Source organism: Gigantopelta aegis, chromosome 4, assembly GCF_016097555.1.
Source record: "Gigantopelta aegis isolate Gae_Host chromosome 4, Gae_host_genome, whole genome shotgun sequence".
NCBI classification, from domain to species: domain Eukaryota; kingdom Metazoa; phylum Mollusca; class Gastropoda; order Neomphalida; family Peltospiridae; genus Gigantopelta; species Gigantopelta aegis.
Window position 1 is genome coordinate 52,092,571 of NC_054702.1, and position 20,502 is coordinate 52,113,072.

Sequence of the window (20,502 nt, forward strand, 5' to 3'; positions counted from 1 at the left end):
AAATAACATTTTTTAGCCACCTGTCGTTAAATGTACACTTTCCGTTAGGCATTTTCGCAGAAGTGATTTACACATCTACCCGTTTTTCTTTTTCTTTTTTATAATGTCATACTGGTATATATTTTTTATCCGGATTCCATGCTTGAAGAATTGTGTCGCCATCTCAATTAAGATTATCTACTCGTGCTCTAACGAGCACCACTACGCCTATCTATAGACCAAATAAACCAACACAGTATTTCCTGCTCAACAAACTGACCAATGGCAGTCGACCTCATTATAATCATCGATGTGTTTAGGTATTGTTTTTGTGGGGGGTTTTCTTTCTTTCTTTGGGGGGAAGGGTACCTAAGTCAAACGCGATTATTTATGTATTTGTAAATCACTAAAAAAAAAAAAAATTTTTTTTAAACATTTCCAGGACTTTCCAGGAGGTAAACTGACTTTTCCAGGACATTTAAGGACTTTCTTTTATAGCACCAGTCACCTCTAGGGGCGCCTGCCGTCAGGTTTTTTGTTTACTGTTGGTACTGGTTAACAATGGATAAAAACATGTAAGTTTAATGTCATGACTGGACTCTGGAATAATCAAACTAATAAAAGGTCTGTGGCATCAGGTTTAGGAAAAAAATTGTATTATAGACACCAACGAATGCCAGACAACTCGGCCCATGTCGAGACAGCTCGGCCCAGGGTTCTGAGACAACCCGGCCCACCGCGAGACAACTCGGCCAGGAGTCCAGAGACAACTCGGCACAGGGACAATCTTGTCTATTGTTGGACAAGTGTTTTTTTTTTAAATTAAAGTATTCTCACCAAAATAAAAGAATGTGTTTTTGTTAGTATTGAATTAGTCCCACCTTAACCTAAACGTCCCGAAACAAAGTGTCATGTCGGATTGATAAATTGCTGATCAATTTATCTTTGAAAATAGTTTCCGCTGTTCGAATAATTTGTTTTTGTTCTACAGTCGGTGACCTAAACATTGGAGATGATCCCAGAAAAAACATGCAAAAGTTCTGTATCGTAGTAACAACACTCCAACACTCCTGACTTCCAGCAGCCTGTCGGCCTGTGCAAAGCTCTATGTTTTATTTCTATGTTCTTTTGGTGATTGGTGTATTATTTCGTTATTATAACTATTTATGTATACGTGTTCTGTTGGCTTTCTAGAAACCCATCCGACACTACGATATGCGCGTACGACATGCACAACTGTCATTCTTAATGGTGACCATATAGTTAGCGGTATAATGCATTACTATTACTATAGTACAATACTTTGACACTATGACATGGCCAACTATCATACTTAACACGCATATAATGTGTCACAGCATGCCCCGTTTATCAGTTTAATAACTCGGCCCAGAGTTGTCCGAGACAACTTGGCCACGGGGCCGAGTTGTCCCCCAGGCCGAGTTGTCTATATTTCGTGCACCTATTACATAGAGTCCCTCTACCTCTCCCCTACAACAAATAATCAATGGGGAGGGCTACAGGTGACTCGAGCTACCTTACTCCTTAGCCTTTTTAGCAAAACCTTGAAGTTGATTCTTGAAGTTGAAAAACTTCAAAAAAGCAATTCATGCCGATAACGGCTCAACACAACATCAGTAAAAGAAGGTAAAGGGCTTTCAACTCTTTCTATAAACATCAATATGCAGAAAATTAAAAGTAACATCAGACGGATGATTATTAACAGCAAATAATTACATGTGATATAAAAAGACGCCTCATGCCCAAACACGTTGACAGGGCGCAGCCATTTTTTTTCTCTTCTTTGTTCTTATTTTCGTTTACTTTGGAGAACCGCATGGAAATATTAGAAAGTTCTTAGCCAATATTTTACACGTGCGTAAAGTTGTCATTGAACGATAATTATGTACTACGTTGCTATTCTAAAGTGCACTTTTTTCGTTCGTTACAAAATATGTATTTATATAAATATTTTTCAACTCCTTAATTTAATCCCATGCCTAAATTTTGTAGATCAAACTATCTTTTTCAATGTGGTATCATTGCTCATGATGGGTGCCACCGGCGAAGCAGGATATATGCATGACAAAGGTTTAAATGTTCATGCCGCCAAGACTGTCCTTGAACTTTGTCTTGTACAGACAGTCTTGAGATTGGCAGCAAGTCCTTCTCCATTTAAACGGTATCATGCCGAAAAGTTGTTGCTCTTTGAAAGTGCTTAGCAGTAATTAATACCATCCTGATGCATTGCTCTGTCTGTCTTGTGTAGAGATGAACTTTAAATAATCTGGATCAAATGCTTCTATTATATCGTTCAATATTAATGTTTAGTGCTTTAGTCTGACAGAGGAAAATACCATAAGAAGAAACGAAAATGGAAGCTTCCACAATCCATGAACGATAAAGAGTCGTTATGTAAGGTGAGTTATCAGAGGTAAAGTGGTTAAACCGTGACTGAATGACTTAATTGCAGGACTGCACGAACATGGTTTAAATGAAGTTACTACGAATGTTTTTTCATGTGATGCACACTGAACGATCAGTCAACGATTCAATGTTGACGTTTAGCCGACGAACGTTTTTTAGGGACCGCGGACACTTTTTAAAGCCGCACGCACTAGTTCCATCCAGCGAAAATAAATTATAATTTGGTTAATCTACAAACCTGTAACACATTTAGATCACGTTTTTATCAAATGGAGTGAAAAATCAGGTTTTATATCGATAGATACCATGGGAATCTCCATGTCCCAATTGCTTGAAACAATTTGAGAAAGTTAGTATTCTGATGTCACCGGTAGATGTCGCTCGAAGCACAACAATGCCTACGTCACGACAAATTTCACAGTGTGCACAGACTTGGGGTGCGTTCCTTTAACCTCTCCTGGACATGTTCCAACTGTTCTGTCCTGGTTGTATCCCCTCTCCAGATATCGTAAGACTTAGCAAAATTATTGGTTTTAAGGGTTTGTAACATTTTGTACTGAGATACTTACTTGTCTGAACTTTATTGTTACTGAAAATGTTCATGAACTGTGAAGAAAAATCTCACAAATGAACAACAAGAAAACGACAACAAATCGGATGTTGATTGCGTGAACCTTGCACGAGAAAACAAACCAAACCAAAATGATAACGGTCACATGGTATACCAACGTCTGTGACATTGAAATGGGAATATCCCCTCTAAAAATAGATTAGACCTTGTCTGCTCAACGTTTTTTTCTCAGAGGCCCGTGGAATTTTATGAAATACGAAAAATGCATTTTGTGGTATTACAAACACCAGGATTACCAAAAAACACTTCATGTGAATGGAAATGTATATTCTAAATCATAAACGGTAAGTAAAGTGCAATTTTATTTCTGAAAAAATGGGTTTAATAGCGAAAAACAACGGCGTAATCGTTAACAACTAGGGCGTGTCCCTTTAAATATGACAAGAATGATATTGATTGTTTGTTATACTGAAGAAATACCTTTAAAAGAATTTAAAAAAAAAAAAAAAAAAAAAAAATTCAATTAGCCCTGACCCCCAAAATATAAAATTTTGTAATTAGGGTAGGTAACTCCGTTTTGCCAAAAAAAAAAAAAAAGTTTGGCACACTCAAAATTTTAGGAATGTATTCATTATTTTCAAATAAAATACCTTAAATACCATTAATATAATCAGTATAATCGACTAATTGGTCATTATAATACCCATCCACCCCCAAAAAGGATTCAGCATAAGAAAACGGCCATTTTTGTTGCATGAGCATACAACATGTGAAATGTAATAGAACTCATTTGTGCATTACAAATGAACATTACCATCATCATCATGTGCCACATGTAGTAATCAGTAACTCCTCATTCGTTACATGGAATTTTCACAGCATTCAATTGTACAGAGTAAAGAGCATCATTTGGCCATGGAAAAAGTGATATACATGTCAATGGTCAATATGTAAGAGAACAAAATGTGTACCATTAATGTTGTTACTCTGTCAAAATGTCAACTTGTGTGTGTGTGTTATATGAGAGATAGAGAGAAATGAGACAGAGAGACAGTGAGAGGGAGGGAGAGAAGAAAAGGACAGAGCAAGAGAGATAACAGATGTATGTGTTAGGTTTTGGGAAATTGAGTTTCTTTATAATTACAAAATTTGAAATAATTACAGAATGCTTCATTGTTGGTTGTATGGCTTATTAGCTAGCCTGTCTTTGATTTTTTAAAAATAAGTTAGTGGCATTAAAAAACAAAATTACATCACCCATGCTGTGTTATTGAGACAATTATATACACATTTAGTGCTGTCGTTGTCAAAGGTGTGCAAACAGTGGTTTAATTGGTGAAACGAAAAGTTGTAGAATACATGTAGTTAGGATTTTAAAAAGTTTTTTTACACATTAAGTATATAGTCAAAGTTGACATTTTTACCTGGGTACCACTTTAATAGATTACAGCCGGTGCTCCACAACTGGTGTAACAAAGGCCATGGTGTGTACTATCCTGTCTGTGGGATGGTACATATAAAAGATCCCTTGCTGCTAATCGAAAAGAGTAGCCCATGAAGTGGCAACAGTGGGTTTCCTCTCACAATATCTGTGTGGTTCTTAACCATATGTCTGACGCCATATAACCATAAATAAAATGGGTCGAGTGCATCGTTAAATAAAACATTTCCTTCCTTCCACTTTAATAGTTCATATTTTGACGACATTTTTTCCAGTGACATTTTGTCCTACATCCGTTAATTATAAAGATATGGTTATAGGGATTAATTTTATGTGATTCCCTAACAACAGATGTGTCAGGGCCACAATAAATGTATTCATAATAACAAATCATTGAAAATGTAAACAAATATCCGCCATCTTGGATTGTAGTAAACACACAAACAGGAAGATGTTGTTAACGGGCGATCACAGTTATACAATAAATCAAAACATCTAAATTTTGTCGTGTACTGCAAGAGTAATAAATTAAATATAATTACTTGCAATAATGACAACAACACTATTTTTCAATAATTAAATGCGGTATCACTACTTTTTCACTTTGCCACTGAATAAAACATAAAGTGGCAAGTAACACGAGTTCTATATTTGTTATAAAGTTTTATCAATGTATTTTATACCTATTACAAGTACTGGTATTCTTCCAATATTAAACAATAAATGTTTTATAGACATTAACTAACATGTGCTTTTCAAACCTTGCATTCGGCAATGGTGTAACAGATGTGAGTGGCGCTACCAGTCTTCTGGTGCGGTCTCTAGTTTTTTGTTTGTAACTTTGTTTTGAAAAAATTCCAGCTCACCCATTCTGGTATTGAATTAACTTAATTAACGTAGCGCTGACATCGACAAAGTCTTCCGAGAGGTTGCTAGTAAATTCATACCATGACGGTATCGCCCTTGGCCGGTGCGACGATTTACCCAATACTTACCCAATACTTACCCAGTACCACTACTAACTATTATATCATCACTAAATTCAAACAATACTGGAATAGCTTAAAACCTATGTCATGGAATCTCTCAGACAAAATATTATCTCAACTCTTTGGACAAACAATAACTTTGAATCAATAAATCACCGACTAAAACAGGTTTCAGAATGGAAACAACACAAACTACCAGAACTCGTGGATAAACTCTCCTTAGTGTCGCAAATACAAATGCTTGATTTAAGACGTTGTTTACACAATACAGGTGATTTTAAATTGACCGAACGCACCAAATCATTTGAAATAGAGTCGGATTGTTGGGCTGAAAAAATCAACAGGCGAAAAGGAAAGACTGTTTAAAACATTCTTGGCAAAAAAGAAAAATCAATTGAACGACCACTTTGTGCGTGCTACACAAGCTGCCGATTTTGTGTGTCCTAGGCCCAAACTGTCATGTGGAAAAAACCGAGGCCAAAGAAAACAATCAAAATCTGAAAAATCTAAAACTTTGACAATTCGCCGCAAACAACACTTGTAACTAATATCCAGGTTTAGGGGTTCTTGCGTGATGATATAATAGTTAGTAGTGGTATTGGTTAAGTATTGGGTGGTATTGGGTAAGTATTGGGTAAATCGTCGCACCCCCGTGGCCCTGTTTTGGCGAGGGCCTTGTTTCAGTGGTTTCGTTGTTGGTGCTAAACAGTACGTACATTTGAAGATTTCTGACGTCGTTGGCTTTTGCATGGGGAAAGTAAACAAATGTCTTTCACATTTACAGAAATGTTAGTAAAAATAAGGTTAAAACGAGCAAAGAAAGCAAGATCGAACTTTAGCCAGTCATAAATACGGCACATTTCTTAATACATTTTTTCTATGATTTTCGAAAACTGTTATTTGAAAGAAATCTTATTTTTAAAAGCTATTTTTGTCTGTTCTCAGCTGTACTGCTATTTTGTTATTGAAGTCAGATGATTGTCATGGGGTCTGCTGGCAAAACTCTATTTACAGATACTTGCCAAAAATATATGGTCCTTATATGTTTTAACATAAATATATTTCTGGACATCTGTTTGTATATTTATTAAAACTCAGAATACCGCTTATTTTTTAACCAAACAATTTTCCCATTATAACTTCATGTATGTTAATTGGTACACAGCAAAAATTGGGCCAAACTGGTCAGTTGCAACTACATATCAATAATAACTCTGTATCACCTGCTCATTGTCAAAAACATCTAGGACTCTGTGTTGATCAAAATCTTAGTTGGAACACAAGTTGATCACATTTGTTCACAAGTTTCATCTAAACTGGTTCTTTTGCAACGAATTAGCAAATTTCTCACCCCAGAATCAAAATTTCTATTCTATAATGCATAGTGTTTTCCCTAGCTTGTTTTAGCATGGTGCAGCACCATGCCTCAGTAATCTAGCACCATCTTGCTGTAATCAGCACCATGCTGCCCTGAGATTAAGCAAGCTTTTTTCACTAATTAATTCTAAAATTGCCTTTATAAAACACACAAAAGGGTATTATTAATTAATAAAATATGCCTTTTATATCTTTTGCCATTCATTTATTAAAGCAAGCCCATAAATTATATTGATCTTTATTTCAATTAATTTTTGTGTATTTTTAATGAAAAACAAGTGCCCCGAAAATGGTGAAAATGTCCCAAAAGTGTTTGGTCTACCATGCCTTGCCAAATTTCTAGGGAAATCACTAATGCATATATTCTTCCCATATTTGATTATGGGTCAGTAACATGGGGTCGCTGCAATAAAACATATGTTGACAGATTAATAAAGCTACAAAAAAGAGCGGCTAGGCTAATCCTTGATAAACCACTGCTAACTCCTTCAGCAGATCTCTTTAAGGAATTACAGTGGTTGCCTTTTTATTATAGGTGCTGTCATGGGGATCCTATAAAGTATAATACCCGTAACTGAATAAAACACGATTATCCAAATATCTCTACTAACTGTATATCTATTAGATCTCTCTGTATCGGGCAGTCCAATACCCGAGTGGCTCGGCTCTAGGTATATCAGAGATACGACCTTAGATAAAGTATGTATATATAGCACGTTTAGTTCACTAGAAAACACAATACACTTTGGAATCTGTATTAACCTTACACTGACAAATATATTTGCCGCAGTTAATTACTTACAACAACAATAATAATAACAACCCGGAACTAATCACTTAATTAGTTAATCACTAGGTGTCTAGTTTACACAATATTCTAATCACTTAACCGTGATACAACATGCACACGTGTGATAATTGAGAAACCCTGCCAGGGGAACTTAATTAATAAAGGAATTACAACTCTATTCCTAACAGGTTAATTTTTAATTAACCCTTAACTACTCATTCAGTAACCTTATAATACAGAATTAATACTGGTACCTATCACAATAAAGACAATAACCTACAGTTTACCTAGGTCCTCTAGGATGACTGGTTAAGCTTTAATAATTTTAGAACAGTGAAGCCTACAGTTTACTTCGTCAGATTACCGGAAACACTGTCTAAATAATATTGGTATAATACAGTATTAAAATATTTAAAGTCACATCAATCACATCAAGGTTATACAACAGAGCAGAAATATATATTTACCAGTCCAAACGGACACGTTCCCCGGAAGCCTTCCAATATGTTTCTCCCTGATATCTCTAAAATCCTATCTATTTATTAAAAAAATCTCAGAGACAGCGAATATCGCCTGGGGGCACAACGCGGTCCCTCACCTATCATGTGAATTTCCACCACTCCCAGAGTCGATATATTTTCTTAGATGACCAGACATACTGTCGCCAGTTCGCCAGAAATACCCCGGTCGTAAACCGTTCCTCGCGGAGGTATTACATAACTACTGGCCACATGGCCTCCACACCTGGTCTGGGTGTGTATTAGGGGGGTACGGTCGCGCAGAGATATTACGTAACAAAGTTCCCACCTGGTCTTAAGTGCATATTGGGAAAAGCTCGACCACCATCGCGCAGGGATATTACGTAACCACGCTGCACACGGCCCTCTGAAGCAATTAACATCGCCACAGGCGAAAAAAAATAAGAGCATGTTCCGTCACAGGTGCACATACCATATGGGTACATCGCACATACCATATGGGTACATTAGTATATAAGGCGTTGAACAATCTGACACCAGCATATATGTGATTATTTCATGCCATCATCAGGCTCAAATAAATATAACCTGAGATCAGCAACACATAATAATCTTGTATTGCCAAGACCCAAAATTGAATTGTATAAACACTCTCCTTCAGATATTCTGGTGTTGAAACATGGAATACAAATATTAGTAAAATCTTTACTCAGGAGTCTGTACATTTAAATTAGGGGATAACCCTACTGTGTTTTCCGATTTGCGGACATATATCGGTGGTTTTACTGTCGCAAATTTAGTTTTATTGGCAATGCATTAGCGGAGCCAATAAAACGGTAAATTTGCTACTGTAAAACCACAGATATATGTATGCAAATCGGAAAACACAGTAGGGTTATCCATATTCTAATTAAACTGTTTGCTGGTTGATTTTAAATAGGAAATTGTCACATTTGTAGTAAGAATAAGCCTATAAACGTCACCAGCTGGTGACAGAAACTGAGTGGTCGGACAGTTAGCGGCTCGAACACAGATGTGTAATTTGACATAATTAATCTGCTCTCATGATTAGATAGCGACTAATAAAGTATAATATACTGAACCGCAAAAGAAACGGGAGATTTTTAAATGTCATTTCTATATGGTAAATTATAACAATTTATTTCGGGGATGTAACTGTCAATATTACAAGACATGCTGGTTTATGACTGAGACCTTTGTTGCAGGTACCCTTTCAACTTTCCATGAAACGACACGCCAAAACGCACCTGTTCGAAGGTTTTGGGTGTAAGTCTAAACACTGTCATGAAAACCGAAATGCACGTGCATCTCGTGGAGGTGGGTTAAAAACCAACTTGAACCGCGATTCCTGGCATTCGTAATTTGCACGCACAGGTATGATCGATTGCTACAGCGCAGAGAGAACAAGCTATCGGAAGATTGCAAGCCGGGCAGCGTGCCCTGGTATTTGCTAACGCTTACAATGTCCATGTCAGCACCATCCATCATTTACAGCAGCGGTACATCAACACCAACAGCACTGCAGACAGTCACCGCAGCGGGCTAGCCCCCGGGTGCCCACGCCCAGGCAGGACGCTACATCAATAAACACCTCCATGATCGCTTCAGAACGGCCAGCATGACAGCTCGCGCGACCATGGCATGGACAGCGACCCATCAGTAAAGACGGTACGACGTCGACTGGCCGAGCAAACCTGGTTTGCCGAAGTGTTTGCTCGAGGACCTGTCTTAAACCGCCCGCCACCGTCAGTACACGACTAACATCATGGGCTACACAGCACCAACATTGGCGGCATCAACTCTGGAAATTGATAGTCTTCTCTGACGAGAGCTCTATTTTCCAACTCGGATGGCAGAGTGAGGGTGTTTCCGTAGGAGGAGTGAACGCTACAGAGACGCATGTGTCCTGGAGAGAGACCCATGGGGTGGCCAGGAGTAAATCATGGTTTGGTGTTTTATATATCAGAGAATTGGCTTTTTTTGTTCGAAAATGTTGTGCAGGCAGAGGGAATGGCATCACAGCGCAGCGCTACGTTGACCAGATTCTATGTTCTGTTCTTTTTTGTAATTTATCCCTTCTTCACGCGTCACCATAAGTCCACGTGTTCCAGCAGGATAATTCGCCCCCACACGGCCAGGATCGAATGGATTCCTGCGTCAGACATATAACCATGCCGTGGCCGGCTCTCAGCCCTGATTTGAACCCGATTGAACACCTTTGGGATGAAATCCAGAGACGGCTTAACCAGGTGGTCCCACGGCCGACAAACTCGTGTGCAACTGGAGGCAGCTTTCCTGAGGATGTGGGCACAGGTGCCAATGGCTTTTGTGAACCGTTTATTGCACTATGTACCGACTTGGTATATGGCCATTTTGAACACCCATGACATACACGGTATTGGGTCACACTGTTTACAATCTCGATTTGGCTTGATCCCCCCACTACCTGAACCTACAAATGTATGTATGTACTATTGGTCAACAGTGCATTCTTAAATTGACTTTATCAGATTTTTCAAAATTTATCTTTGATATTGTATAAATATGAAACATACTTTTCTTCTTACACATGTGTCGCGATTCTTTTGCGGTTCAGTATATGTTCATTTCTGACATAAAAACATTTCAGTATTTAACGACTTCTGTACGTAATATGAACGCTACAGAAATTGTCTTTATGATGTCATTACAAAACAACCCTGTTCCTCGCTTAACCTATGACGTATTTCTGCCAGAAAATTTGCGACCAGTATATCAGTGATTTTACCACCTGAAATTTTTAGCAGGGATCCAATCAGATTCATTCTTATAAATGTGTTGAATTAGAATTATATTTGTTTATGATTATAAATATCAAGTTGTGATAACATTTGGTTTGTGTATGTAAAAAAAAACCTGTATTAATTATGTGTGCATCATGGACATTTACCCTATAGTTTCGATGCATTTAATGAAGAATAATTATGTTGTGTTTTGTTATTACATCGTTTATTTCATTATATGTTGAGTAATAATGTTTAATACTTAATAGACAGAAAGCCACAAGGGAGATTAGTGTACTACTATTTGTGTAACCTTCTTTAAATAAAGATTATTATTGTTATTATTATTTGTTCAACTTTTAACACAATTGCAAGACATCAGAATTGTTATATTTGTGTTTTTAAAATGTTGTCTGTTAACATTGGTTCTCGAGGACTCCATTTTGTAATTTGTCTTAAAATATTTTTTATAAATTATTATAAGTACATGTTTTGTTGAACAACATACATGTTTTGATAAAACACTGAAAAGTTTTGTGTTGGAAAGTTTTGGCTGTAAGCTATACCACTAAATGTTTCACTCACCGAAACAGGTGACGTGGTTAACAATATTTACTGCTGATGCCTGCTACAGTTTTTGATGCACGTGTAGTGATCTTTGCTACATATCAGCCAGTTTAGTGCTCATTTGAAGCATAGAAATACTAATAAAAAGGTAGCTATTTGAATAACAACTGTCTGTGTATAAATATTGATATGATTTAGAATAATAATAATAAAATCTTTATTTATAGAAGGTAGCTTAGTTAGTTCTAGACTATTCTCCCCTGAGGCCTTCTTACTAATTATAACAATAACAATAACAATAATCATATTAATTATTAAAAATAAAAACTAACAAAACCATACATGTATGTACAATATATACAACCATAAAAGATATTAAGACATAATTATACAGAAGAGCAATCATGTTTCTATGAAGTGTTTGTAAAAAAAATTCTTAAATATATTTAAACTAGTACATTTTTTAACATCATTGGGTAAATTCTTCCAGATACCAACTCTGGAAAATTGAAAGCTTTTCTTCTAGTGCTCTATTTTAGGTTGGGGAGCTAACATATTTCCATCATCAATGGAGCGAAGTTCATAAATTGATAATATTGGATTGAACAGGTCTCTGAGGTATTGAGGAGTAAATCCGTTTAGTGTTTTATATACAAGAATGGCTTTTTGATATTCGACTCTTCTGTTTATTTTTAGTTCATGAAAAAGTAAATCATTTGTCAAAAATAATATGTTCTGTTCTTTTTTGTAATTTATTTATTCTTTCTAAGTCTAATTTAGAACAATTTCCCCATATAGTCAAGCAGTAATCGAATAATGATTGAATATAAGCATTAAAATACTGTATTCTAATGTTTAGAGGAAGATGCTTCTTTTATTTTGCTCGCAGAGTTATTTTTGAAATTAGTGCTTTGCATACCTTGTCAACTTGTGTCTAGATATATATATATATATATATATATAACATTTCAATGGTTTTGAAGTGAAGTGTTTTAAGGTCAACATGTTTATTCTTAATTTGGACTTGATTATTTTGGGCATACCTACACATGTATGTATGTATATTGGGCACACTGTTTATTCTTAATTTGGACTTGATTATTTTGGGCATACCTACACATGTATGTATGTATATTGGGCACACTGTTTATTCTTAATTTGGACTTGATTATTTTGGGCATACCTACACATGTATGTATGTATATTGGGCACACTGTTTATTCTTAATTTGGACTTGATTATTTTGGGCATACCTACACATGTATGTATGTATATTGGGAACACTGTTTATTCTTAATTTGGACTTGATTATTTTGGGCATACCTACACATGTATGTATGTATATTGGGAACACTGTTTATTCTTAATTTGGACTTGATTATTTTGGGCATACCTACACATGTATGTATGTATATTGGGAACACTGTTTATTCTTAATTTGGACTTGATTATTTTGGGCATACCTACACATATGGGAACACTGTTTATTCTTAATTTGGACTTGATTATTTTGGGCATACCTACACATGTATGTATGTATATTGGGAACACTGTTTATTCTTAATTTGGACTTGATTATTTTGGGCATACCTACACATGTATGTATGTATATTGGGAACACTGTTTATTCTTAATTTGGACTTGATTATTTTGGGCATACCTATACATGTATGTATGTATATTGGGCACACTGTTTATTCTTAATTTGGACTTGATTATTTTGGGCATACCTACACATGTATGTATGTATATTGGGCACACTGTTTATTCTTAATTTGGACTTGATTATTTTGGGCATACCTACACATGTATGTATGTATATTGGGAACACTGTTTATTCTTAATTTGGACTTGATTATTTTGGGCATACCTACACATGTATGTATGTATATTGGGAACACTGTTTATTCTTAATTTGGACTTGATTATTTTGGGCATACCTACACATGTATGTATGTATATTGGGAACACTGTTTATTCTTAATTTGGACTTGATTATTTTGGGCATACCTACACATGTATGTATGTATATTGGGAACACTGTTTATTCTTAATTTGGACTTGATTATTTTGGGCATACCTATACATGTATGTATGTATATTGGGCACACTGTTTATTCTTAATTTGGACTTGATTATTTTGGGCATACCTACACATGTATATATATGTATATTGGGCACAATGTTTATTCTTAATTTGGACTTGATTATTTTGGGCATACCTACACATGTATGTATGTATATTGGGCACAATGTTTATTCTTAATTTGGACTTGATTATTTTGGGCATACCTATTGGGAACACTGTTTATTCTTAATTTGGACTTGATTATTTTGGGCATACCTACACATGTATGTATGTATATTGGGAACACTGTTTATTCTTAATTTGGACTTGATTATTTTGGGCATACCTATTGGGAACACTGTTTATTCTTAATTTGGACTTGGTTATTTTGGGCATACCTACACATGTATATTGGGAACACTGTTTATTCTTAATTTGGACTTGATTATTTTGGGCATACCTACACATGTATGTATGTATATTGGGAACACTGTTTATTCTTAATTTGGACTTGATTATTTTGGGCATACCTATTGGGAACACTGTTTATTCTTAATTTGGACTTGATTATTTTGGGCATACCTACACATGTATGTATGTATATTGGGAACACTGTTTATTCTTAATTTGGACTTGATTATTTTGGGCATACCTATTGGGAACACTGTTTATTCTTAATTTGGACTTGATTATTTTGGGCATACCTACACCTGTATGTATGTATATTGGGAACACTGTTTATTCTTAATTTGGACTTGATTATTTTGGGCATACCTATTGGGAACACTGTTTATTCTTAATTTGGACTTGATTATTTTGGGCATACCTACACATGTATGTATGTATATTGGGCACAATGTTTATTCTTAATTTGGACTTGATTATTTTGGGCATACCTACACATGTATGTATGTATATTGGGAACACTGTTTATTCTTAATTTGGACTTGATTATTTTGGGCATACCTATTGGGAACACTGTTTATTCTTAATTTGGACTTGATTATTTTGGGCATACCTACACATGTATGTATGTATATTGGGAACACTGTTTATTCTTAATTTGGACTTGATTATTTTGGGCATACCTACACATGTATGTATGTATATTGGGAACACTGTTTATTCTTAATTTGGACTTGATTATTTTGGGCATACCTATTGGGAACACTGTTTATTCTTAATTTGGACTTGATTATTTTGGGCATACCTACACATGTATGTATGTATATTGGGAACACTGTTTATTCTTAATTTGGACTTGATTATTTTGGGCATACCTACACATGTATGTATGTATATTGGGAACACTGTTTATTCTTAATTTGGACTTGATTATTTTGGGCATACCTACACATGTATGTATGTATATTGGGAACACTGTTTATTCTTAATTTGGACTTGATTATTTTGGGCATACCTACACATGTATGTATGTATATTGGGAACACTATTTATCACTGACTTTGGCACAATCTAAAGCCCTGGTAGGTTGCATTAAAATAAAGTAGGATTGCAAAACATGAACATTGGGTGGCAAAACGCAAAAGGTGGCCATCCTATAATCATGGCTCAGTGAGAAAACTGCAGCTGAATAAATAATCCTGGTTCAAATAAAATCAAAACCACTGCTGTTTATTCAGCCCAGAATGTTGACAGTAATGTTGTTTTAGCTAGTGGTTTTTTAAGAAGGTTTATCAAACATTTTATAGTTGTCATTTTGACTCCCAATTATGATCTATTATAAAACGATTCTAGTAAAAACTGACCTGTGTTAAACTGCCTCCTGTCTGATGATTCTACCTGTATCTTTTGTTGGCTTTTTGTTTTCATCTACACATTTCTATAAACACAAAGAGTATTTTGTTTTGGTGGCCTAAATGAGCATTAACTTGACATTATCTGGTGATAAATCATAAATCATTGTTCTCCACTCCTGTCACAAAAGATTGACAGATGTTTCTAGTTCACATTCTTGTGTGTTACTTTACCATACATACATGCATGTAATAATATATTATTTATTTTATTTCATACAATGTCGGTGTTATTCTGTTTAATGTGTGTTGGCCTCTGACAGTTAAAAGAAATGTCTGGGTGAGTGATATGTTAATGTGACGGAGAGCGACTGTTGGTGTTGTAAACTGCAGCCATATGGCTTAACATATTCATACGCCTTCAATACATACATGTACATGTATACATGGAATGCATTATTTAATGTGTCAGCCTCAGTATACAGTCGCATAGTCCATTTTTATTTCTTAGCTTTAGTATCAAAATTAAGAAGTCGAAGACTGAAATAAATGCTTTAAAACTTAAATCATTATTGCATATATTTGTACCATATGTAGATAGAACTCATTAATTAAAATTTGAAAATGTTTAAAATGTTTGTGATTCCATTTTTGTGTCACCTTATACAAAGTGAAAAGGCAAGACATAGGTGTTATATTTCTGGCTATGGCGGAAATGACAGCACAATGCATAATTATGGACAACAATTTTTAATAAATAAAAATTTTAAGTTTTTATTTTATTTTCAATTTTGATGAATTTTTTAAAACTGCCATTGAGATGAATATCTTTCGATGCAACTGTCAGTAACATTGAATACGTTTCTGGTAGGCAAGACCTTTAATTAAGCAGAATTCTTGTTACAATAAACTACACAGTATGTACATGTGTAACATTGTACTAGTTTTTATTTAAATTATATTATTGACCTAAGAAATAGATTAAATTTATTATTTAACTGTTTAAATTCCAGTAAAACTATATTGTCTTAGATTGTTTGATTATTGTTATTATTTAGTTGTATTTGAGTGTACATACACAACTAATATTTATATAAAAATTGAACAAATTTATAATTAACATATTTTTCTTCTTCTTTTTCAGAAATTGTAGCATGTAATCAAACTCAATTTGAAATATGTCATCTCCAGAAGTTGAACGATTTGAGATTTCTGAGAATGACATTGAAGATATATACAATCCAGGTCAAAGGCGATTTAGACAAACAAAGAATCAAGCGACATATGGTAAAACATGTTTTTATAAAGACAACATGTAGTGTTACATACAGGGTATTTACTTAAATATGTAGTACCATATCATTTGTGTTGTATTGCTAATATTTTCACAGCATTCATTTGATCATTAACAAGAAAATTATAAACTTAATTCTCAGATGTGTAGAGAATATAGAAAAGCGTACTGTTGACGAATATTCCATTATTTCAAGGTACATTTAAGGTATTTAGGAGTCTTTTGAGTTTAAATCAATCTATCATACTCAGTTAAAGTTCTTTTTTGTTTTCTTTTTCTTTCTTTTCTTTCTTGTTTTGATAATGAATAGGGTTTGGACTGCTCAAAATTGTATAACAGATTGTATAATCAAACACTGATGGGTTGGTGCAAACCCAGGGCTTCTAGATCATGGTAGCAATAGCTAGTGATATTCAGTGTTGGGCTAGTAAATAACTACTATTGCCATGCCGACGGCTAGTGAAAAAAGTTGTCAAATGCTGCATTTAAGTCTATTTTGTAAATATGAATATGCTGTCACCAGCCCCGCCCCTTAATCTTGGTGTTTTTAATCTCTTTAGTAACATATCTCATTATTACTATTAGTAAAATTGTATTAAGTAAAACTGGGCTAGTGAATTTTTAATCATGGCTAGTACCATTTTTAAATAACTGATCCCATGGCTTTTGTAAAAATTCTAGAAGCACTGAAACCAATTACAACTGATGAGAGATCATGATTCCATCCAGTTCCCATCACTGCCTGGTACATGTATGTTAGTCCCAGTTTAAAATGTGTTGTTAAACAAAATATTTCTTTTTTCTGTTGTTCAGGTATCTGGGCTGACAAGGAAAGTGATGAGGAAGAAAGACCTGGGTTTGGGGGCCGCTCAAGAAGGAAAGACTACTCAAACCCAGTGAGCTTTGTGAGTGGTGGGTTCAAAGAGGAAGACAAACTACTCTTAGATGACGAGAATGACTCAGTAAGTTTTCAGTGGGTCTTCACACGTCAGAAATGTCTGTTAACAGATCAGCTTAACTATATGTATTTTGTAGTGTTCATTATATTTCATAGTTGGACAATGGTTATTCAAAGGAAGTAGCTATATGCACGTTAACCACCTCTGTATGAATTGTAATTACATGGCTCGAACTTAACGGCGGCACCAACAGCCAGTGCTTTACCATAACTAGGTCACTGTGACTTATTTTTCACACAATGCACATTACTGCACATTAACCTTTAGACTACTGGATTAATTTTTTTACTCCCATATATTCACTTGAATGTTTTATAAATACATAAAATAAAATTCATATTTGTATCGGTAAGTATTATATTCGTGTATTTTTCTAATTTTTATATTTTAGATCAGTTAATGTTGATTAAAATTAAGCAAAAAATAGAAAAGGTTGCGTTTACTTATGGGCATTTATGGCCAGCTTTCCAGTATTTATGTCCATTATTCTCAATAACAGTGGCTTTCTGACCAGAATATTGTTTTAAAAAACGAACTCTGATTCTTATCCCAATATTTGGTGATTTTTGTTGTTGGTAAAACGATCAAATTTATTATCAAAATAGCTGTCACAATCAGCTATCGATCCCTGAAAATGACTGTGATGTGCTGCCATTGTTGTCAAGCGAAAATACTTGCCGAAGACCACTTTTTCAACACAAATGTCTACTGAAAATTAGAAATCTTAAGATACAGGAAGCTGAGTTGTCTTCAGTTTTCTGTTAATAAATTGTTTCCGGTGAGTGTCTTGTGCAAAATGGCGAAAAATATGAATTGGAGAATGCACTGTATACAGTGTACAGTATGTCGACTGGCGTGATGTTGGGCGAGATCCTTGTCCATATATTTCTTATCAGTTAACATCAAACCTTGCACACAAGTACAACTTGAGATGGTGGTACCATCACAGTGACCTATTGTTTTCACATATTACTGCACATTAAAGGAAATCCTTGTCTGATTCTAATCTTCCTTATCAATTCATATGGGATCATCAAACTTTACACACAAGTACAACTTTGGATGGTGGTGTGTTGCGTACCATAACTAGGTCACTGTGACCTACTTTTGATGGGAATATCATGTATCTCACTAGTACTCTTGTTTTTATTGCAGGCTTCAGATTCTGACGTTCCACCAAAAGCAAACACCAGTAAGCCATTTCTGCAGGGTCACACACTTAAAAAGACGAAACATGAAACTCCACATTACTTGAAGGGTCATCATGAGGACAGGTAAGCAGTCTTTTATGTAACTATGTAGTTGACAATCATTTATTTTTTTAAATATTTGTTTAATTAATAGTTTGATTATTGTAAATTTTTACAATATTTGTAACCTTTGACTATTCTGTTAATTGTATTTTTGGCAGATTCGGATCAGTGCTAACTTGCCAGAGGTCTGATAGGTTGCAGGATCGATTGTTGTCAGTGGACTGGGACATATAAATTTTAAAGATATTTTCAGAATGAAGGAAGGAAGGAAATGGTTTATTTAATGATGCACTCAGCACATTTTATTTACATTTATATGGCATCAGACATATAGTTAAGGACTTTTCGGAAGGAGTGGCACATATTTCTCTCTCAATAGCTGGACCAAGTGTCACAATAACCTTATGTTAGACACCAAATAGCCATACTTTAAAATATGCTGAGGTTTGCCTGTCCACTACAGGTAGGTACAGAATCTAGCTCAGTTGGTAGAGTGCTCGCCTGAGGTGCTTGCGTCACAGGATCAAATCACCTCTGTGGACCCATTCTCTGATTGGGTTTTCCCCTGTCCTAACCAGTGCACCACGACTGGTATATCTGCAATCAAAATAGTTAATAAATTTTGTTACTTGAGGTTGGGCACAAACAATGCAAAATTATACGCAAAGATCAATGCATGCATATAAAAGAACCCTTTCAACCATGGTCGATGACAGTCACTTTTCGCACCTTTGTTTTGGCTTCGTACACAATCAGTAAATCATATCCAATGGATACTTTTTATTTCTTTCATCTTTTAAAATTTAAACTTAATATTTTGTCCAGAATTATGAAAAATAAAAACATACCGACCTGTAAACAGCGTTATCTGCTGATTATAGAATTTTGACAGAGGTCAAGGTCAGTAGACCAGTTTTTATTTTAATGTGGCAAAGCATTGTACTAATACAGTTAATTTTGTATTTGAATGACATTGTTTTTCCAATGATGTCACTTTACATCTTACAATAACACTAAACTGGGTACATGACATTTCCATTTTCAGAATGCTGTAAAAATTCTAATGCAAAATTGCTATTGAATTTATTTATTTTTGAAGAAAATCTTGTAATTAAAAAATTGTACCTTTTATGAAATATGGATTTCAAGTGAAATTACTGTAAGACAGGGCTTCTAGATTATGGTAGCCCCACTCCCATGGCTAGTGGTATTCAGTGTTTGTCTAGTAAATAACTACTATTGCCATGCCCGACGGCTAGTGAACTTTTTTTTCAAATGTTGCAATTAAGTCTATTTTGTAAATATGAATATTCTGGCCCACCCCACCCCAGTGTAGTGTTTTAAAACTCTATCCCTCTCTTTAGGTGACATTTCTGATTATTACTATTATTTTGTAAAATTTACTTAAAGTAAAAGTAGGGCTAGTGAATTTGTAATCGTGGCTAGTAAAGTTTTAAAATCACTGATCCCATAGCTAATGGATTTTATAAAAAAAAAAATTAGAAGCCTTGTGTAAGATATATTATATTTATTGTGTATGAAGCCAAAATGAGGGTGCGAAGAGTGACCATCGTTGACCTTAATGGAAAAATGTATCAGGTTTCCTGTATGTCAGAATTGCCAAATGTTTCACATCCAATAACTGATGAATAATAAATCAGTGGTGTCATTAAAAAATAATAATAACTAACCAGAACATTGTTGTAACAGTAACTGTATTATGGTGACTGGTGTTTTATTGTACTGTATGTCTGACTTTTGTTTTCAC

At 34.9% G+C, this 20,502-nt stretch overlaps 2 protein-coding genes across 2 annotated transcripts in view; one reads left to right on the forward strand and one right to left on the reverse strand.

Moving 5' to 3' along the window:
* LOC121370711 (protein O-mannosyl-transferase TMTC3-like) overlaps positions 1-1,774 on the reverse strand; it is a 29,003-nt gene extending 27,229 nt beyond the window's left edge. The window contains exon 1 of the mRNA XM_041496124.1: positions 1,717-1,774. The gene's annotated coding sequence lies outside the window, so the exon portion shown is untranslated. The remainder of the gene's footprint in view (positions 1-1,716) is intronic.
* A 518-nt stretch (positions 1,775-2,292) lies between these two features.
* LOC121370712 (tuftelin-interacting protein 11-like) overlaps positions 2,293-20,502 on the forward strand; it is a 33,407-nt gene continuing 15,197 nt past the window's right edge. Inside the window, exons 1-4 of the mRNA XM_041496125.1 lie at positions 2,293-2,399; positions 16,373-16,515; positions 17,336-17,484; positions 18,637-18,755. Coding sequence (XP_041352059.1) covers positions 16,407-16,515; positions 17,336-17,484; positions 18,637-18,755 — 377 coding nt within the window. The 5' untranslated portion in view covers positions 2,293-2,399; positions 16,373-16,406. The remainder of the gene's footprint in view (positions 2,400-16,372; positions 16,516-17,335; positions 17,485-18,636; positions 18,756-20,502) is intronic.